This window comes from Thrips palmi, unplaced genomic scaffold, assembly GCF_012932325.1.
Source record: "Thrips palmi isolate BJ-2018 unplaced genomic scaffold, TpBJ-2018v1 HiC_scaffold_7, whole genome shotgun sequence".
Taxonomy (NCBI): domain Eukaryota; kingdom Metazoa; phylum Arthropoda; class Insecta; order Thysanoptera; family Thripidae; genus Thrips; species Thrips palmi.
This window is the reverse complement of record NW_023144634.1, coordinates 2,115,510-2,135,828: the sequence shown is the minus strand read 5'-3', so window position 1 is coordinate 2,135,828 and position 20,319 is coordinate 2,115,510. Positions and strand designations below refer to the sequence as shown.

General features: G+C 56.1%; 1 protein-coding gene across 8 annotated transcripts in view; it reads left to right on the top strand.

Moving 5' to 3' along the window:
• Positions 1 to 20,319, top strand: part of LOC117652403 (dystrophin) — a 149,052-nt gene that overhangs the window by 53,620 nt on the left and 75,113 nt on the right. For 6 of the 8 annotated variants that reach the window (XM_034397282.1, XM_034397281.1, XM_034397283.1 and 3 more), the window contains exons 5-8: positions 4,736 to 4,795; positions 8,487 to 8,698; positions 9,862 to 10,016; positions 10,322 to 10,520. In XM_034397282.1, coding sequence (XP_034253173.1) covers positions 4,736 to 4,795; positions 8,487 to 8,698; positions 9,862 to 10,016; positions 10,322 to 10,520 — 626 coding nt within the window. The remainder of the gene's footprint in view (positions 1 to 4,735; positions 4,796 to 8,486; positions 8,699 to 9,861; positions 10,017 to 10,321; positions 10,521 to 20,319) is intronic. The other 2 variants (XM_034397284.1, XM_034397285.1) reach the window with 1 other exon arrangement.

Here is a 20,319-nt window from a genome sequence, read left to right as displayed (position 1 = left end):
CCTCCACCGGTCTTCTGGCCCACTGTGCGCCGTCCGGGTCCTTCGGGTCCCTCCGCCCAACGGCTGCTAGTCACGGGAGCGGCCGTATCAACGTGGGTCGCTTTAGGCGCACCTCGGCCGAGTTGTTTAGGGTGTGCGAGGATCGGGGCGATGCGGCCTTGCAGGGGGGCTGCCTGCGTGGAGGAAGCGCAGGGTTTGTCCTGCCGAGCGATTCAGAAGAACGGTTTGTCGCTCTCTCCCACCCTTGAGGAAAGTCGTGTGCGAGAGAGACAGCGAGACTCTTCCGAATCTCTCGGCTGGATTGGCGGACCAAGCGAGATGCGCGGCGGTGTAGCGCGCTATATTCGGCCCGCGCCGCGCGCCGCCATCCGCCCAGATGCCGAGAGTCTGTCTGTCTCTCTCGCACTCATGAGGCGTCCCGCACGGGTGCGAGAGAGACAGAGCGACGAAAACGACTCTCGGAAATCAGTCTGCGGCTCTTTGCGTCTTCCCCACTCGGGTTGGCAAACAGAGGGTGTGGGGCAGGCCGGCAGGGGCCTCCAGCGAATGCATTGTCCTGCTCACTTATTAATTAACTTTGTTTTGCCGCCGGTAATGTACGCGGTGTACTACACTCTGCATTGTTTCGCGAGTTATTACGGAAACTCTCGTGTGTCCGCGTGCGTCGCGCAAAGTTCTGGTGGGTCTGCCAGCGAAAGCAGCAGCTTGAATCAGGACAGGTGTTGGCAAATTGGATTCGTCGGTCTGCCTGGAGTTAAGCCGTGCTGATCTGAGGGTGGACCAAGCCTTCCATACATGAACAAGAAATCCCCAACCAGAAATGAGCGATATTTTCGCCAAAAGATGACAGCTCCGCCAGTGGGCCAGAAGACCGCCGCCGGTGGCCAAAACTCAGGACGCGTCTTTAGAACCAGAGTCGCTAAAAAGGATGCGAAACGAGCTTGTGACCCCTCCAATGGATTCCTTGTTCGGAGAGCAATCCATTGGTGGGGTCACACGTTCGGTTCGAGTCCCATTCAGCGACTCTGGAGCTCAAAACGCGCCAGAAATTTAGGCCGCCCCCATCGGTCTTCTGGCCCAATTTGCCACGCCTCCTCGCGCTGGCCATCGTGGTCCATGCTTGTTTGTGTGTTTTCCGGAACCAACAGCCGCCTTTCAGTACGTGTCTGAAGCGAACGGCTGCCCTTCTCCTCATAAAGGGTCCGCCCCTCGGTCCCTGTCTTTCTCTCACGTAATGAGAATGCGCGCATGGGCCTCACTCATTTGTCCGGGACGCGTGGACGTGCGTCGCCGACTTGTCCTTTCCTTCCGTCTCGGCTCACTCCTCGGACAAGCAGCCAATCAGGGCGCAGTGAGGCGAGGCGTGCCGACGCCGACATTGCCGGCGTCGAAAACGCAGCCGACACAAAGGGGTTCCGTGCCTCGAACAATAGTTTCCGCACCCGACACCGAGGACTTCCCTCAGGATACCAAGTTCGTTTTAGGCCACTCTTCGCTTGGCGCGTTGAGCTAATCGCCGACAATCCCGAGTGCGAGTATTTCCAGGACACTGTTTAAAAGGCGCACTCGCAGGCCGGCTCGAAACTTTGCCGGACTTGGCGCCGGTCGGGCACTGTCGGGCCGCGACGATGCACAGCGGGCCGGCAAAGACCGGCGCAGGCAGCAGGCAGCCAAAACTCTTGACGCGTTCCGACCTCCCAGAGTCGCTAAATGGGACTCGAACCGATCGTGTGACCCAGCCAGTAGATGGCTCTACGAACAAGGAATCCATTGGTGGGGTCAGACGTTCGGTTCGAATCCCACTTGGCGTCTCTGCACGGTGAAAACGGTTCCTGGTTTTCCCAGGAGCTCCCTGGAAATCGCCTATGTCTCTACCACAGGCTTCCTTGGGAAACCAGGTACCGTTTTTACCGTGTGGTCCTGGACGTCAAAACGCGTTTTGGCTGCCTCCACTGGTTTTCTTCTGGCAAATTGCAACGGTGCCCTTCAGCCTTCCAGTCGAAGGAGCGAAGTGAGGCGGGGCGGCGGTCGGCCTCGCTGCCAGGCTGAACCAGGCCTCTACCGGGGTTCTGCCGGGGCCAGGCCGTTGGGAGCGGAGGCTATTTCGGCCTCGGCCAGCCTGGTTCGAAAGTCCGCCGCGCTGCCGCGCGCCACCGGCGAGGCATCTCCTTTGGCGACCGGCTGAGCAGCCTTTTCATTATTTTCCCTGTCGCGTTTCATCACGTCCGTTTGAACGTAAACAGTGGCGGCGCGGTGGCGGCCGCCGCTCCAAATCTTTATCTGGTCGCCTTTCCCCGCCGCGCGGACGGAGTGGCGGAGGCGGCGCAGCGCGCAGCGGCGAGGAGAATGAAATTTCCGGCGGCGGAGATGCGGGGCGGTGACCGCCTGGCCGGGCGCGCCCCCTGCCCCGCCCGGAGGCTCCGCGCCGCGCCGCCGCGCCCCGCCGTCTGGGATTGGAATCGCTGAAACCGAACCGTCGCGCCGCGCTGAGGGATGGCCATGGCGATAGCGAGTGGTTGCCGCGCGGACCGCAGTCCGGGTCGCCGCGCCGAGAAAAGTGACGTTTACACTATACTCTGACCAGAAAACGAAGAGCCTTGAGTTCTCGCGGTTTATGGCATCTGCCGCCTTGGATAGCATTGCAGGTAGCCCTCGACCGCGAGGACCCAGGGCTCTTCGTTTTCTGGTCAGAGTATACAACCAAAGGACAGACTTCTCGCCACTCGGCGAGACACCTGAAAGTCTGGCCAAAATTTGGTCAGACAAAAAAGTCTCGCCACAAAACGGTCAGACACAAAAGTCTCACCACAAAATGGCGAGACCTTTGTGTCTGACCGCTGTGAGCTGTTACAGTAAATTCGGCGCACGCCTAAAACGAAGCAATATTCCTTCGTAATGCAAATCTTTTCTGTATTGCCATTGTAAGATACAAAGAAAAACCTCGGTAATACCAAGAAAAATTACCTTCGTCTTGCGTTTGGAAATTTCTTCGCAAGACACTTAGAGTGTGGAAATGCAGAAGCCCTTCAATTTAATCAGCAGTGTCGTCTTCACGGCACAGAACACTAGATGAGCTTTTCTCTTAATTTTTGTGCATTAAAAGACCATTCTTGAAGACGACTCATTTGTCAGAGACACGCCTGAGTCCACATAGGATCTGTGTAAAATAGTTTTTCAGCACCGCTCCTTGTCCACCGCGCTCAATGCTGCCGACTGGCTTCGTACTGTCGGCTCACGGTTGGAGTGTTTAATTCAAAACATCGAGTTGAATGCGTGAATATGAAGCGCCCTTCTCCACCGAGCCCGGACCGCGCGACAGATGCGGCGCAGTGCGGGCGCTCGCTCGCTCTGCGCTGCCATTTCAAAGCTCTGGTTGGCTGTTTTTCGAGCCCCGCCGAGCAGGGTGCGTAAACACGGTGCGGTGCTGCATTTATTTCCATCTCAACGCGTGTTCCGGTCGGACGCGCCACGCCAGACGGCGCAAGCGGCGCGAGTCGCGGCAGTGAGGCTTCCTCCGCGATCTGGCCACTGTAAAACGGGAGTAAAAATGGAAACAAACGGGGAAACGTGTGTAGTGTAGAGGCCGTGCGTGGCGCGCCGGCGGAAGCCAACCGGAAGCAAACCGGAAGCGCCACCTTTGATTGGCAGAATAAATTAGCATAGCTAATGCGCCCAGCCGCCCGGAGTTTTCGTACTTGATCGCTTGTTCTGGAATCTGTCAGGTCGGGACGTCGGAGCGGGGTGGCAGCCTCCCCGGAGGCGCGGAGGCTGAGGCTGCGACCCCGGCCCGCCCGGCCCCACCGGATACTGCAAACAAGCCGCTCAAAGGGGGACGCCGTGACCCGCGCTACTCTGTCGTCGACACGAAGCGAAATGATTGAAGAAGGGCGTTTACAGCTGAGAAGCCACTGGGCTGGTTGGAGAACGAGTTTTCTCGATGCCACTCACTCTATTAGTCGAAACCTTGCAAACAAGTTCAGGCCTTGCAAAGAGCAGTTTGTCCTTAAACAGGGTTAAAAAGAGTTCGGTCGGTGGTGAACTCCCTTTTTCAGTGCAAAGTATTTCGGGCATAAGAATGGGCTCAGTCAAAATACTTGAGCGTGGACGCGGTCGTGAGTCGCCATGTTGTACCTCTTGCAATCAGAGCGGCCCCAGCCGGGTGGGCGGTGGCCTGGCTGCCTGCCTGGCTGCCTGCCTGGCTGCCTGCCTGGCTGCCTCCCTGGCTGTACCAGAGGGAGGCGGCCGGGACGCACAGGCTGACCAGCCGGCCAGGCAGGGCTGGCAGCCAGCCTCTCTGTATCCATCCCCCGACCGCACAAATCGAAACGCGAGCAAGCTCCAGGGGTGGCTGTGCAGTGCACAAGCCTGCAGCCACCCTGCGACGGCCCTAGCAAGCTCCAGGGATGGCAGTCGCTGTGCAGTGCACAAGCCTGCAGCCACCCCGCGACTGCCCTTCTTGCCATTTTGTTGGTGAGCAGTCTTATCCAGTCGCGGAGATAATCATTGCTCAGAGTACACAGTGTGTTGACCTCGCGGGAAGAGTACAAAACCTCGTCGTTGCTCACTGCACTGGCTTCCAGCTTTTGCATGGTTGCAATGCACGTGCGAATCCATCGACAAAAGCATGTGTTTAGCTCAAAACTTAGTAGTGTACAAGTTCGTAGTTGTAACTCCCTTTCACCTAGTTAGCGTTTTTATTTGTCCAACATTTGAAGTTATCTTGTTTGGTTTTCAGCTATTTTGAACGATTACTATTCGTCGCCTCATTTGATGCACCTACGCACCTGTCTGAAAGGTAACCTTGTGCATCAATACGCACAGAGCACGTAATGCACCTGCAGTGGTTTTGGCATGCACTCACCCCGTGTTGCATTGGTGGAACGTAGTTGGATAACGTTTGAGTCACTTGTATTTGTTTCCAATCTGCACGATGAATGGAACTCGCATAGTCAGCACCTGCACAGAAACACCCATTCTAGAATGTATTTCCTTTTCTTCCTGCTTTTCTTTTCTGAGAGCCTCTATTCTGTCTTCGTTTCCGTCACCTTGATTGTCTTACCTGCTTAAACTATTCCCACCACCCCACCCAACCCCTTCCTGGACGATTCCAAAGTATTATGCAAACGCTGCGACAGTGTATGATGACCCCAGTTTACTTTCTTGTATGAGCTGGAGGGTTAGGCCTTCCTCGGCCGCATGCCGCTCCCCAGAGCGTGACGCTTTGCGGAGGACCTGGCAGGACCTGGCAGGACCTGGCAGGACCTGGCAGGACCTGGCCATACAGGAGTCCGTGCCGCCAATGGGCCATAATCCCTGCTGTGCTAGGTCCTTGTACGGCGGCCCTATTCAGCCCTTGACGCCCCAGGGCGCAGGGGCGCGTACCTGCGGTGCCCTGCCGTGCCCTGCGGTGTAGGGTGGCCACCCCTCTCTTTACTCACGGTTGCTCCCTTTGCGTTCGACTGCCACTTGACAGGCGGGCCGCGTGGCACCCCTACCTTTTGCAATCTCAGTGCGGTGTTTCCCGTTTCGCGCACGTTTAGTGGCGAGACCGGCAGCGCGCGTGTGTGTGTGTTTGTGTGTGTGTGTGGTGGATTTGGGTATGGGCAAAGGTGTTTTGGTTGGTGTGGTCGCATGGGCCCCATACGTCCTTGCCTCGCAGGAACACTGCGGTCAGGCTGGGCGTCAGGAACACACTACTACATTTCCCTGTCTACCTCGTTTCGTCCTCGTTTGGTTTTTCAGTGAGGGCCGGCCGTTGCGCAACCGTGTGGACTGCTGGATCTCACGAGAATACGACTGACGAGTCGTCAAAATTTCGGGGACACTCGAGTGAATTTTCCTTTGGACTAAGTCTTAGGTTAGAGCCGAATTCAAAGTCCATATTTTCCCTCGGTTTACACGCATTACACTCAGCGCAGGGCGTATACAGCACGGGAGCCAGCCCTCCCCCTCTCACACACAAACACACACAGGCTCGCACACAGGCCTTTGGCAAAGCCCCTGAGCCCTTTGGGACTCACGCCGCTGCTTTTGATCCGCTGCAGCAGCTGGACATTGGACAATTCGTTTCATTTCGCAGATAGGCAGGGTGACACGTCGTGGCGCTGTGCACCCAAAAAATAACAGGAAAAGTAGCGATATACATCGGCAACTTTGGCCCGTCCCGTACATTAACAAATGTGTGAATTTCGCCTTTGTTTAGCCCTGACGGGTTTGAACCGGAGTCTGGGGTCAAAATGGATGTTATTTCCGTCATCAGCGCCCTCAAAAACATAAGAAACAATGCAAAAACTCGAATAAAAAGAATGTTCAAAATATACCCCACCGGGATTTGAACCCGGGTCCAAACTTCTTCGATTCGCTTGAAACTGGCACCATTGGTTTTGTCTCGTCGCCCCGATTCCAAAAATACCCCTGCATGCCCTGCTAGCTGTATCCGTTGCCGAAATCCTCCTCGACCCCATGTAGACCATGATGCACCTGCAGCAGCGCCCCCGGGGCTCGGATCGGATTTGCTGCCACCGGGCGGTTCTTAGGGTCACCCAAGGAGGCTGCATACCAAATTTGGTCAAGATCGGACCACGGGAAGTCCTCGGACGGACGAACGGACGAACGGACGAACGAACGGACGCACAGCATGCATCATACTATATGCCCGTCCCTCCGTCATTTTTTTACAAAAAATAAACGGGACGGGCCAAAAATGGCTTCTTGATTTTTGATTTTCTTGGTTTTTGTAAGAAAAATAATCTTGACACAAGAAAAATTTTCGTTATTCAAGAAAAAAATAGGATGAAGAAAAATTTTCTTGCAAAAACCAAGAAAAGTTAAATTTTTCTTGACCCAAGAAGTCATTTTTTTGGGGTGTGGTCCGAGAGCCGCAGGCCTTTTCGCGGGCTGCAGAGGCCACGGTCGGCTTACCTCGCTAGTGCCCTCTGACACTCGCCACCAAAAACTAACACCCAATTAAGCTTTCCCGTCAGAGGTGGGTCGTTGTAAAAGAACCAATTGAAAGTGCACGCTATAATATAGAAGTCCATTTTTTTTTTCGAAAATAATGATCGAGGAAAGTTGTGAGGCCCTAAAATGTTACCATATTCTGGTTAACACGACACCGCTCGCTGAATCTTAAATTCTTTCCATAGTGTGCCATGCAATAAATTGTCTCCCCCTCGTCCAGGCCGTAGAAATGCAAACTGCGTTCTGTTTTCCGCGAGACGGTCTGTTTGTCACGGGCAGTCGGCCAAAGGGGGTGGCTGCGTGGGCTGCTGGGGGTTGAAGGGGTCGAAGGGTCGCGGCGCGACAGGTCAGCAGGAAACGCGACTTTGCTTTCAGCCGGAGTGTCGGTCACTGTTTCTGCCCCGCCACCAGAAATGCCCGAGTCTCAGCGAGGAAATTTGCATCGGCACGTAGGCTGACCTCGGCGCGGAGGGATGAGGCAGATACGTCACTGGATCGAGCAGTCGGCCAGAAGACCGGCGCTGGTCGCCGAAACACCAGACGCGTTTCGAGCTCCAGAGTCGCTAAATGGGACTCGAACCGAGCGTGTGACCCCACCAATGGATTGCTCTCGGAACGGGGAATCCATTGGCGGGGTCACACGTTCGGTTCGAGTCTTGGTTAGCGACTCTAAAGCTCAAAACTCTTGTCGGGTTTTTGCCGCGGCAACGCGCCGAAAGGGAACGTGATCTGTCCCTCTCGCGGCGTGGCGCTGCACTGGCGCCTTGTTTGCCCGACTTGTAGCTCATCCTCATCCCGCTCGGCCTGGCTTTTTGCCTGCCTCCTTTCCCCCGGCCCCCACACGTCTCGGAGGGCCCTCTTCCCTCTTCGTTGCGCGGGGCTCTAAAACCGCGCGCCGTGCGCGTGTCTAAAGAACTTTCATGCTGCCTTTCTTTTTGCCCTCATTTTTGAGAGCGGTTTCTTTCTCTCCCTCCCTACCCCGGCATGAATAGGAGTACAGGGATAAACTCGATCCGAAATCTTGTCCAGAAAGCCTAGCGTACCGAAAAAAATGTTCCCCAAATCTTGCTTTTTTTTCCCGTTTTTGAAAGAAAAAGGATCTTAAAATATTTTTGGTCATACCAGAAGTATCGTTTGGATCAAGAGCATTTTTTTCTTAGGAAGGCTAAGAAATTCTTTTTCATGTTTGGTACAAGATGTCTGTTTCGGTGGTGCAGCGGGGTAGAGGGAGGGTCCAGGGATAAACGAGTTGTTGAAAACTAGATATGTTGTGTTCTGTACTTACCCAAATGTTTTCACCTTTCCTTGATTGTGAGCTATCTCGACTTTGTCAGTGGTCATGGTTTATTTGCAACTACTTGTAATGTGCAAGTCCAGGCATGACAATTTGGACTTGGGTTCGGGCAGTGCCCCGTTGCGACAGAACGCAACAGTAACCTCTTTGTTTTCTTCCAATCGTTTCTTTTTTTTGCCGACGTTGCTGTTCTCAGCAGTGTGTAACCGATGGCGTCGTTGTTGTGTTGCAGTGACCAAGCTGCGCGAGCACTGGGACGAGACCAACAGCAAGGTGATGTCGCGCAAGACGCAGCTCGACGCCATGCTGGCCGACAGCCAGCGCTACGAGTCCAAGCGCCTCGAGGTGGACGCGTGGCTCAACCGCATGGAGATGCGCCTGGACCGCATGGGGGCCGTGGGCCACACGGCCGACGTGCTGGAGGCCCAGCTGCGCGACCAGAAGGTGAGTGGCGAAGGGGCAGCCTCATACAGTGGGCCAGAAGACCGGTGGAGGCGGCCAAAACTCCAGACGCCTTTTGAGCTCCAGAGTCGCTAAACAGGACTCGAACACTCTCATTCCAGGAACGTGATATGACGTTGAAACGAACGTGACAAAATGTCACGTTCGTTTGAGCGTTGTGTCACATTCGTTTGGATGTGAATTGGCCAAAAATCAGCTTGTTCACATTCAAACTAACGCGACACAATGCTCAAACGAACGTGACACTTTGTCACGTTCGTTTCAACGTGATGTCACGTTCCTGGAATGAGAGTGAACCGAGCGTGTGACCCCACCAATGGATTCCTCTTTCCGAGAGCAATCTTTTGGTGCGGTCTTACGTTCGGTTCAAGTTCCATTTAGCAACAGAAACCTGTCCGGGGTTTCGGACCTTGGGACGAAGGCAACCCAACACTTGGTCTATACGTCATTTTCTTCCGCCGCCGGGAAGCCTTAGGACTGACGGGCGGACACCTGTATCGCACTGCTTTACACCGCAACCCCTCCCCCGTTTCGTCCTAATATTTCACTTCGTGTTTTAAACCTCTCAGAGCAACTTTTCAGGACCTGCGCTGCGTATTATATACCTGTGCATTTTTCGCGCTACTTCCCCGGGCGCTGGAGAAAGGGGAGTGGGGGAATTTTCAGGAGTCCATTTCTCCCTGTCTCTGTCTCGCTGTCTCTCTCTCTCTCTCTCTCTCTCTCTCTCTCTCTCTCTCTCTCTCTCTCGCCACTTGAGCACCCGCTTCCGTCTCATATTGCTTTTTATCGTTTCCGGCGCGACCGGGCCGGCAAGCTCGGCGTCGTGCGGTCCTCGCTGGGGGTCCTTCCTGGAGGCCCTGGAGGTGCTCGGGCCGCCACCCTTATTCGGCGGAGGGGAAAACACGAGAAAACGCGGCCCCAATTCATTACCGCGCGGTGTCGTAATTTAAACGCGATTAGCCTGCGCGTCGTCTGCTCTGCGAAAACAACAAAAACAAAACGCTCCGTGTTTCCGTTTCGCGCGAAATTTTGGACGGACAGTCTCGCTTGTGGCGTGAAGCTCTGACGATGCAACCACGGAGTTGTCAAATGCGTGTTTGGTTTAGATCGAGGCAACCTCCTGAAGCTCCCCTTTTTGCCCCCAGGCCTTCCACGCCGAGCTCCACCAGTACAAGCACCACATGGACCTGTTCTCGCAACTCACGCAGAAGCTGATCGCCGTGTACCAGCAGGACGATACCACCCGCGTCAAGAAGATGACGGAGATGGTGAACCAGCGGTACCAGAACCTCAACACCAGGTGGGTTTCGTTTCGCTCCGGCTCGATATGCTAAAGGGATTGGCCCCGATCGCAGGGATCGGCCGACGCGGCTGGCGCGTCGTGCCCACGACCCACTGACCGGCCACGCCGCTCGATCTTTGAAGTGAAGCAGGGAATAGCAATTCCCCCATGCATTTAGATATGGGGAATCTTCGCCAATGAGCCCTTTTCTCCAGGTGTCAAGCTTTCACTGACCACGCTTGAAAACAGAGGGTGATACTACGCTTTAGTTTCACCAGTGATTAAACTAATCGAACCCGACCTCCTTTTCTACCCTGCTGCAGCATTGTGAACCGCGGCAAGATGCTGCAGTCCGCCATGAACTCCCTGCACACGTTCGACCGCTCGCTGGACAAGTTCCTCGCCTGGCTGTCCGAGGCCGAGTCGTCCATGGAGGCCATGGAGGCCGACGCGGACCGCATGGCGCAGCGACGCGACGGGCGCGACCAGGGCGGCGCCCTGCAGCACCAGCGGCAGCTCAAGGTAAGTCAGCGCGTGTTGCGGCGCTGCCTACCCTCCAGTTAGCAGGCGCCTCGCAGTGCAGGCGCGTGTTGCGGCGCTGCCTACGGCCTACCATTACCATTACCATTAAGGGCTAGACCACAATTGATCGTATGCCATTTCGGGCCCGACACATGCCCGCCTGCACTGCAAAACGAGACATGGCCGTCCTTACTAAGGTGACACTTTTTCCCGGCGGAGAAGAACCTCAAGCGGCTACGACTCCCACTCGCAGTATGGCCAGTCAGGGTGAAGGAGTACATCCCCCCGGAGGGGGGTATGCAGGCCTCCACCCCGGAACAGCGCCTACGAGCACAACCGGTTCCGGTGCCCCCCTGCTTCGTCCCCTTATCTCGGGGAACAACGGCGTCCTCTTGGTCCAAATATTGATGTATTGAGAAAGGTGTTCTTCGCCCTGCCCCTCTCTTCATGCGACCTGTGTCCTGGCGGGAGCATCCTGCGACCTTGCCGACCGAATAGAAAGCTTCATCCAACCAAACACCCGACCGACTACACCAAATCGCCGTGCTGTGCATGTTGGTCAAGGATCTGCGATCTGGTGGCAAAAGAGACATCCCACTGCTGGCTACCTGTAGAGAGGACCTCCTGTGCGCGGCCCCGTCGCCTCATCACCGCGTCCGTGAAACGAAATCCAATCTCAGGCGTCGATCTTCGGTCGTAAGGGGTCGGGCTGGGAGGTCGTGCCGGTGGTCCTGCTCTTGAACACGGCGTTGGTATTGACGGGTCCGTGTCTTGGGTCACGCTGCAGTCTCCGTCTACAGCATCGCGCGGAAAAACCTGTGGAGAAGAAGGCCGCCACCAAGGTGTTGCAGACGGCCAGACGGCCGGGCGGCTGCGTGTGTTGGTACGCGCGGGTAACGGCAAAGGGACCACTCGCCAGCGTTGGCAACCGTTCGCCGAATTCACCGCTCCGTCTTAGCAACGCGGTCTGAGACTGCAGCAGAGTGATAAAAACCTGCGGAGGCAAAACAACGAAGTGAGGCGTCCCGCACCGCCGCCGGCGGCCGCCTTGGTGGTGTCGTATTACTGCCGCCACATCCTGGCCAGCACGCTACGCTGAGACAGCGACCTGCTTATCGCTGCGACGCGCCGCGCGGCACCCGGCCGGCCGCGAGCAGACGCTGAACACTGTAAATTAACCGGAGCAACAGAAGGAAAACAGAAACTGGAACAGAGCAGAATCCACGGCTGAGGACGTCGATGGTAGGAAATTGACTCGTGGCGCAGCACTGCCGAGCTAGAGCAAGAGAACGAGGTGCAGCCCGAGGCAGACACAGACAAAACCCCAAACGAACCAAAACCAAGGGTGACACGGAGGCACTGGGCGATTGATGCGGGTATTAATTGATGATGCTGATGAGTCGCAGGAGAGGCCGCTACACCTAAACAAGGAACACGGGGAATACCCTGGCCCAGCCCAGCCCGCCCGAGGGACGACACAGAGTCACCTGGAATTCCGTGGTGTGGAGCAGGTGATGCAGGCAGGGAGATCCATTGGCGGCTGATGAGGAATCCGTAGGGAGGCTGCAGCAAGTCGCCCGCTGGGGGTGCGCAGAACGAGGGCCGCGACCTAACCTCACTCTTGAGGCACGCAGCAGGACGCTGGCTGGACACGCGTGAGCGTCGCGCCGCAGCCGGCTTATCGCGCACTGCCTCGAGGCACACAAAGACGCACATGGCCGCGACGACAAAAACGCCCGTAACTTCCACAAAACGACACCGATCGACACACGAACAAGCACACGCAATCACTGTCGCCACCCGCGTTAGATGACACCAAAATCAGCCATCGGGACTGATTTTATACCACCGAAACCGAGAAAAACTGCAGGAGCGGCTCCAACCGCGTGGCGGCCTGTGCGAGGCCCCCCCACTCTCTGCCTACGGCCTGCAGACGCTGCGCCATGTGTGAGGGGACGCCAAGGGCCCGGACAAAGACACCAGGGGTAAATTGCTGATTACTCGGACACCGTTGCACTAAACCACTTTGCACTAGGACACGTCGACGCCCGGCCGCGAACCACATCGACCGATACCAAATGTGGACCGAAACACTGACTTTATACCACCACTAAACCCGGAGCACGACATAAACGCGACTCACGCCTGGCACGGCCCGGCGGGCACCTTACCCTCCAGTTGGCAGGCGCCTCGCAGTGCAGGCGCGTGTTACGGCGCTGCCTACCCTCCAGTTGGCAGGCGCGGCCTACAAACCTTAAAACAGAGCAAAATCAACTAAGACGGGCCAGTTCTTCCGGCGACCCTCTCCGATTTGCCTGATTTTTTGTAGGCTTAATAACTAACTAAAGGAGAGTCTAAAGCCAAAATATTAGGTCCGACAAAAATTTATTGCCTGAGATATGGCCAACTTTAGTTTAACTTTTGGAGAAAAAACACGGATTTGGGTATTTTGGACTAATTTTACACTTTTCATAGTAGAGGGCTAAAATTTGGTCACTCTATGTAAAATTGGCCAAGGAACAAGAATATGACCTCAGATTTGACCTCCGAAGAATACCTGAAGAGTAAACCCCCCAAAACCCCCTAAAAACACCTAAAAAAACAGTTTTTTCTTGGGGTTTCTGGGAAAAATATGTGGACAAAAATTTCTGATGACCTCATCTTATAGCAAATGACGCGATGAATCGAATGAGACCACGCGCAGATTTTTATGTCAAACTGTTTAGGAGATATAGCGGTTCAAAGCATGCAAATTTTGCCATTTATTTTTTTAAAAATGTAGGTTTTGAGCATTGTTTGACGTTCTCTGCCTTCTTGGTGTGTGTGGGTGATCTTTTCTTGTGGAAAAAGACGCGCTAAATCGAATGAGACCACGCACAGAGTTGTATCTCAAACCGTTTAGGAGATAAAGTGGTTTAAAGTATGGGCACGGGAGAGCTCCTAGAAACACCCGACAAGGCAGGCCCGCCAAACACGCCTCTTGGGAGGGCGGAATACCGTGCCCATACTTTGTACCGCTATATCTCCTAAACGGTTTGAGATACAACTCTGTGCGTGGTCTCATTCGATTCAGCGCGTCTTTTTCCACAAGAAAAGATCACCCACACACACCAAGAAGGCAGAGAACGTCAAACAATGATCAAAACCTACATTTTTTAAAAAATAAATGGCAAAATTTGCATGCTTTGAACCGCTATATCTCCTAAACAGTTTGACATAAAAATCTGCGCGTGGTCTCATTCGATTCATCGCGTCATTTGCTATAAGATGAGGTCATCAGAAATTTTTGTCCACATATTTTTCCCAGAAACCCCAAGAAAAAACTGTTTTTTTAGGTGTTTTTAGGGGGTTTTGGGGGGTTTACTCTGCAGGTATTCTTCGGAGGTCAAATCTGAGGTCATATTCTTGTTCCTTGGCCAATTTTACATAGAGTGACCAAATTTTAGCCCTCTACTATGAAAAGTGTAAAATTAGTCCAAAATACCCAAATCCGTGTTTTTTCTCCAAAAGTTAAACTAAAGTTGGCCATATCTCGGGCAATAAATTTTTGCCGGACCTAATATTTTGGCTTTAGACTCTCCTTTAGTTAGTTATTAAGCCTACAAAAAATCAGGCAAATCGGAGATGGTCGCCGGAAGAACTGGTCCGTCTTAGTTGATTTTGCTCACATTGAGCATGGCTCGGAGCGGTGCGTGGGTTCCACGTTCGGCGCAGTGCGCGTTTCGCTCAGCCCTGCCGGTCTGTCGGCGAGTCTGTCCGTGGCTCAGTCGAGTCTGCCACAGTGCTACCCAATCCCAGAGAGGGCTTACATGTATCCGACAAGCGGAACCGAACCCAACCGAGCGGTGGCGGGGCAGGCCGAGGGGGAGGGCGCGGCTGGGCGGGGTAGATGCTGCAATGATAGGACCCGACCGCCTCGTTAGTGTTTCGTTGGGGCGTTGCTGGCGGAGGCGGAGCCCCGGCACTGTCAAAGTTGGTGTCACTTAATGACTAAATCGTGGAGGACATTTCCATTTCTTTGGAATGACTCCAATTTCATCGCCATCATTTTCGTCAGAATCACGATGGCGTAGTGTCTTCTCTCGGAGCACACACGGCAAAAGTGGTTCCTGTTTTGTCCAGGAAGCCTATGGTAAAGGCGGAGGCCAATTTCAGGGAGTTCCTGGGGAAACCAGGAGCGGTTTTTGCAGTGCACATGCAGTTTAGCAAGGATAGTGTCGAAGACCCGACGGTCACCGGTGAACGAGGGTGTCAAGCGACTCGGGCAAGTTGCGAGGCAAGTTGCCACTTCCCGTTTGCGCTTTAAACCGAAGCCGAAGCGGCGCTCTGACTTGTCTGTGGGCGTTAGCCAGTGGCGTAGCATGGCCCGGCCCGCCGCAGCCGTCGTTCCATAACGCGTCTCCACGTCCCGTCCGCCAACTTCTTCCAACTAAATCGCATTTGGAGGGAGAGAGGGCGGCGCCGGGCGGCGCGGCGTGGCATAAGTTTGAGCCCCCCTCCGGCCCGCCCCTTCGGCCGGGTCCTAATCTCGCCCTTGCACGTTTCGCGCAGGAAAGGGAACGGAGTGCGAAGCCGAGACTCGGGGGTCAGCCCTGTGTCTGTGTGGGCTCGTCTGTGTGTGCGTGTCTGAGTGGGCTTGTCTTTGTGTCTGACCATTTACGTGTGACCGGTGACACGACACGAGCTGATAAGTGGACATTTCATTGCACTCTTCCCCCGCGCACAGTGGGCCAGAAGACCGGTGGATGCGGCCAAAACTCTACACGTGTTTTGAGCTCCAGAGTCGCTAAGGTGGACTCGAATCGAACGTGTGACCCCACCAATGGATTCCTCGTTCGGAGAGCAATCCATTGATGGGGTCACACGTTCGGTTCGAGTCCTATTTAGCGACTCTGGAGCTCGAGGCGCGTCTGGAGTTTTGGCCGCCTCCACTGGTCTTCTGGCCCACTGTGCCGCGCTGCCGGTGTTGTCTGGCTCTAGTGCGGCCCGCTGCCGAAGTTTGCCGCTCGCGTGTGCAGTGTGCAGCGGTGCAACCAAGGTGCAACGTCACCACCGGCTGATGTTGTCGAAGGGGACTGAAGAACCGAGCGACCCGGCCCATTCCGATCTTTCGTCTCGGCGTTCAGAGGTGCGAGAGAACCAGAGTGGCGGGCGGCGACACTAGCAGGGCGACTGCGAAAAGCTCGTTCTGCCTCACTCGCACGCCTGCGGGGCGCCCCATAAGTGCGACAGAGACCGGTACTGGAGTTGCTGGGAAAGTCGCGGCGATCGGCAGCAGGGCGAGGACGCGGTTGCCGTGAGAGTGCCTCCCTTGGGTTGCGCGCTGTCGCGGTTACGCCACGGGACCCCCGCCCCACCCCGCCGGGACGCCTACTCGGGCCCCTCGCTGAAAACAAAAAGGGAAATAACGGGAATTTGCGAATAATAAGAGCAGTAAGAGTGGAGAGAAGCTGTCCGTGGGCTTGAGTGGCGTCCCCGGGGGTGGTGGCCACTGGGGTGGGGTGGGGTGGGGTGACGGTCGTTGAGACGGCGTGGCGCTGGTGGCGCTGCGGTCCGAGACGGAGGACGGAGGGACTGTTTTCATTTCATTTGGCCAACTGTTTCGCAGTGGCCGTGCCTGCCGCCGGCCTGCCGTGCCGCGGGCGAGACGCTTGCGAGACGCGCGGCGGCGCTCCGCCAGCCGAATCTTTGAATGGGGAGGGTGGGTGTGGGTGGGGGCGCAAACTTGATTTTGGGCAAGTTTTACATCCGCACTAAGTTTGCGCACGCCGCTTATGTGTTGCCAGCTGTGCTGGATCTGCTGGATGGGGTCCCTCCATGTCCCTTCGGGTCCCTTCTTCGGGTCCTTGTGGGTCCTCTCTTCGGGTCCCCTCTTCGGGTCCCTTCTTCGGGTCCCTTCTTCGGGTCCCTTCCTCGGGTCCTTGTGGGTCCCCTCTTCGGGTCCCCCTTCGCGTTTCTTCTTCGGACGCCTTCGGGTCCCTTCAAGTCCCTTATTCGCGTCCCTTCGTAGTCCTTCGTGTCCGCCGCCCCGACATAGTGGCGAAGTGTGGTGGTGTGAGAGGCCAGCCCGCCCATGCAGCATGCCGCGCCATGGACGGCGACGGTGATCTCCGTGCAGACCATGGCGATTCCTATGAAGCACAGAATGTCCGGTATACAGCCGTCCTCGGCCGCGACGCCCCGAATGCCAAATTGAGTTCGCGCTCCTTGCATGCGAAGCAGGCGACGGTGCAGCTACCCTCAAATCGGGCACACCACGCGCTTTCAATTAGAAGCCGCTGGAAGATGTCGAATCGCGAGCAGGTGTATGCAAATACCGAAACGCGGAAATGCAATTAGTACGGGGAATCGATTTCACAAGGGGAAAAAAAGGGGTGCCTGAAATTATTTTTTGTTCTATTAGCTTCCGTGAGATATTAATCTCGCCGGCGGCGGCAGCGTCGTTCTCATCGGAAAGGAATCTCTACTCGGCAAACGCAATATAAATGTTGCGCGATGGGGAAGGATACAGATGTGGAAAGAATGCAGGGGAGGAAAGGAGAGGCGAAAAGGATGCAGAGGTGAAAAGTATAAGAGGTGGAAAGGATGCCGAGGCGGAAAGGATGCAGAGGTGGTAAGGATGCAGAGGCGGTAAGGATGCCGAGGTGGAAAGGATGCCAAGGCGGAAAGGATGCAGAGGCGGAAAGGATGCAGAGGCGGAAAGGATGCAGAGGCGGTAAGGATGCCGAGGCAGTAAGGATGCGGAGGTGGAAAGGATGCCGAGGCGGAAAGGATGCAGAGGTGGAAAGGATGCCGAGGCGGAAAGGATGCAGAGGCGGAAAGGATGCCGAGGCGGAAAGGATGCAAAGGCGAAAGCGCAAGACGCGTGCGTGATCCTTCACGCGAGGCAGTCCGTCACACGCGTGTCGCTTTCTCGTCCTGGCGTCGTCCTGGCCTCGTCCCGTTGTTCCCCGCCGGGGCCATACAGCAGCCCACTTCGTGCTACTTCGTGCCACTTTGGTGCAGCACCGCCGGAGTTCCGTTATTAGAAATATTTGTCAACGCCGCGCCCCGGGCTGCTCCCCCACCACCGCCCAACCGGGAACCGGGGCGGAATGGAAGGAATCTTGTCGCGAGCGCCTTCATTGTTCTGTCTCTGCCCGAAAAAGAAGCCCGCGTTTTGTCCCTGAAGTGGCTGTCCGAACGGACCGGAACGCACCCGAACGGACACGAAACGAACTCAAACAAACCCGAAACGGATCCGAAACGGACCCGACATGGACCCAACACGGACCCGAACGGACCTGAACGGACCCGAACTTACCCGAAATGGACTCGAACGGACCCGAGTGGTTCCGAATGGCCCTGAAAAGCCGTCGTGATGCATCACGAGAAGTATTTTTCGGTTGTGCGCCGCGTTGAAGGTGGTACGGAGCTTTTTCCGATAGCGCGGGGTATTGTCGACCTCTTTCGCGCGCTGCGGTTTCAACTCCTAACCGTCCGGGTTTACTTTCCTGGCTTGTGGAGCTAGTCGCAGCAACGACGAGAGTGAAAAAGTTTTGATTTATCATGTGCGGCCGGGACGTGCTGCCGGAGGAAAAGGGGTTCTGTTTCCAGTGTTCCGATGAGTAAGCAACCTCGCCCTTTTACCCCTTTCGCCGCGCCGCCGCGCCGCTAGCCGCGCGCTGCCACCGGCGTACCTCCCCTCTTCCCGCCCGGCGCCCTGTCCCCGTCGATAAAAATAGATGATTCCAGCATTGGGACTTTCCTCTCGGAGGGCAGGCGAGCGTGCCCAGCAGACTCGCTGTCCCTCGCACACCTAGCGGGACGCACAGTGGGCCAGAAGACCGGTAGGGGCGGCCAAAATTCTAGACTAGTGTTCGAAAATTCCCGGGAACAATCATTTGGGGGAATATTCCCGAGACTTCCCGGGAATTCCCGGGAATATTCCCACTTGGCCGGGAACATTGCTTCATATGAAACCGATCACATTTGACAAAAGTTAAATTTCTGATACAAATTTTTATTGACAAGAAGCGAACTTTTTATTACGACACGTTTCATTTTGTTCTCTTCTGAAACAAAAATAGAAATACACTAAAGTGTTTCATAATTATTAACTTGATACCTTGCACTTTCTACATTTTCCCCGCAAAAACTAGCTATTTTTGCCATTTTTTAAAAATTCCCGGGAATTTCCCATTTTTTGGGTCTGATTGTGCCCGGGAACGTTCCTGGGAATTCCCTAAATTCCCGGGAATATTCCTACCCTTTAGAACACTATTCTAGACGTGTTTTGAGCTCCAGAATCGCTAAACAGGACTCGAACCGAACGCGTGACCCCACCAATGGATTCCTCGTTCGGAGAGCAATCCATTGATGGGGTCACACGATCGGTTCGAGTCCCATCTAGCGACTCTGGAGCTCAAAACGCGTCTAGAGTTTTGGCCGCCTCCACCGGTCTTCTGGCCCACTGTGGGACTCCCCGTGAGTGCGAGAAAGACAGCGACGGAACGCTCTCGGAACCAGCCTGCAGCTCCACAGGCGCCTTGGCTGCCGTGCTCGTGCCCTTCGTGTCGACCCCTGACCCTCTCGGCCGCTCTCGGCCCCCCGTGCCCCCCTTGACGACCCTCTGCCCCCCCCCCCCTTTTCTCTCCTCCAGCGCATCACCGAGTCTAGTCCGCCAAGAGACCATTGTGCGGCTGTACGGCTAGCTCGGCTAGCGAGGCTGCAAGGCTGTGAAGGGTGGAATACCTGGGCTGCCCGGCCCCTGCCGCTGCGCAGAGGTCGTGTGCCTCTCAAGCGGCGCCGTGCCCTCACGGCCGGAGTGAGTGCTATTCATCCCGAGAGACTAACTGAATCAAGAGGCCCCCGCTCAGCCCGACACGGCCTCGACTCTCTCAGGCAGGCCGGCGCCCCCTCGTGGTGGCCGAGGCCCAGCGGGCCAAACCGGCGCCCCTTCGTGGTGGCCGAGGCCCAGCGGGCCAAACCGGCGCCCCTTCGTGGTGGCCGAGGTCCAGTGGGCCAAACCGGCGCCCCTTCGTGGTGGCCGAGGTCCAGTGGGCCAAACCGGTGCCCCCTCGTGGTGGCCGAGGTCCTGTGGACCAAACCGGTGCCCCCTCGTGGTGGCCGAGGCCCAGTGCGCCAAACCGGCGCACCCCCGTGGTGGCCGAGGTCCAGTGTGCCAAACCGGCGCCGGCCTCCGAAATTCTAGGCGCTCCAGAGTCGCTAAACAGGACTCGAACCGAGCGTGTGACCCCGTCAATGGATTGCTCTCCGTACGAGGAATCCATTGGTGGGGTCACGCGTTCGGTTCGAGTCCTGTTTAGCGATTCTGGAGCTCAAAACACGTCTAGAGTTTTGACCGCCTCCACCGGTCTGCTGGCACGCTGTGCGAGGTCATTCCCTGCCGACGCGCCACTGGCGTCACTGTCGGCGGGGCCGTGCTGGCCGTGCGGCTCCTCCCCCTGTTCCTCCCCCTGTTCCTCCCCCTGTTCCTCCTGGTCGAATCCGAAAATGTCTCGCGGTGCTCGTTAAAAATGATCGGCCGTCTCCCTGGAGGCGTGGCGGCCCAGTGTGTCAGCGTGTTTGTCACGTGTCACATCGGGCCGACGCGCCGGTACACTGGTACAGTCCCGTGCATAAGTTAACAGTCCCACACGACGTGACCCGCTGGCGCCGATGGACGTGTGGCACTTCGGGGCCGCCCGCGCGCGAGCCCGCGTTGGAGTGCAAGTGTATGAGGCGTGCGGGCACACTGCCGAAGCAAAAAGAAAAGAGAGCTTTTCAAAGTGTCTCCATAGTTCCTATTCAACTTTCT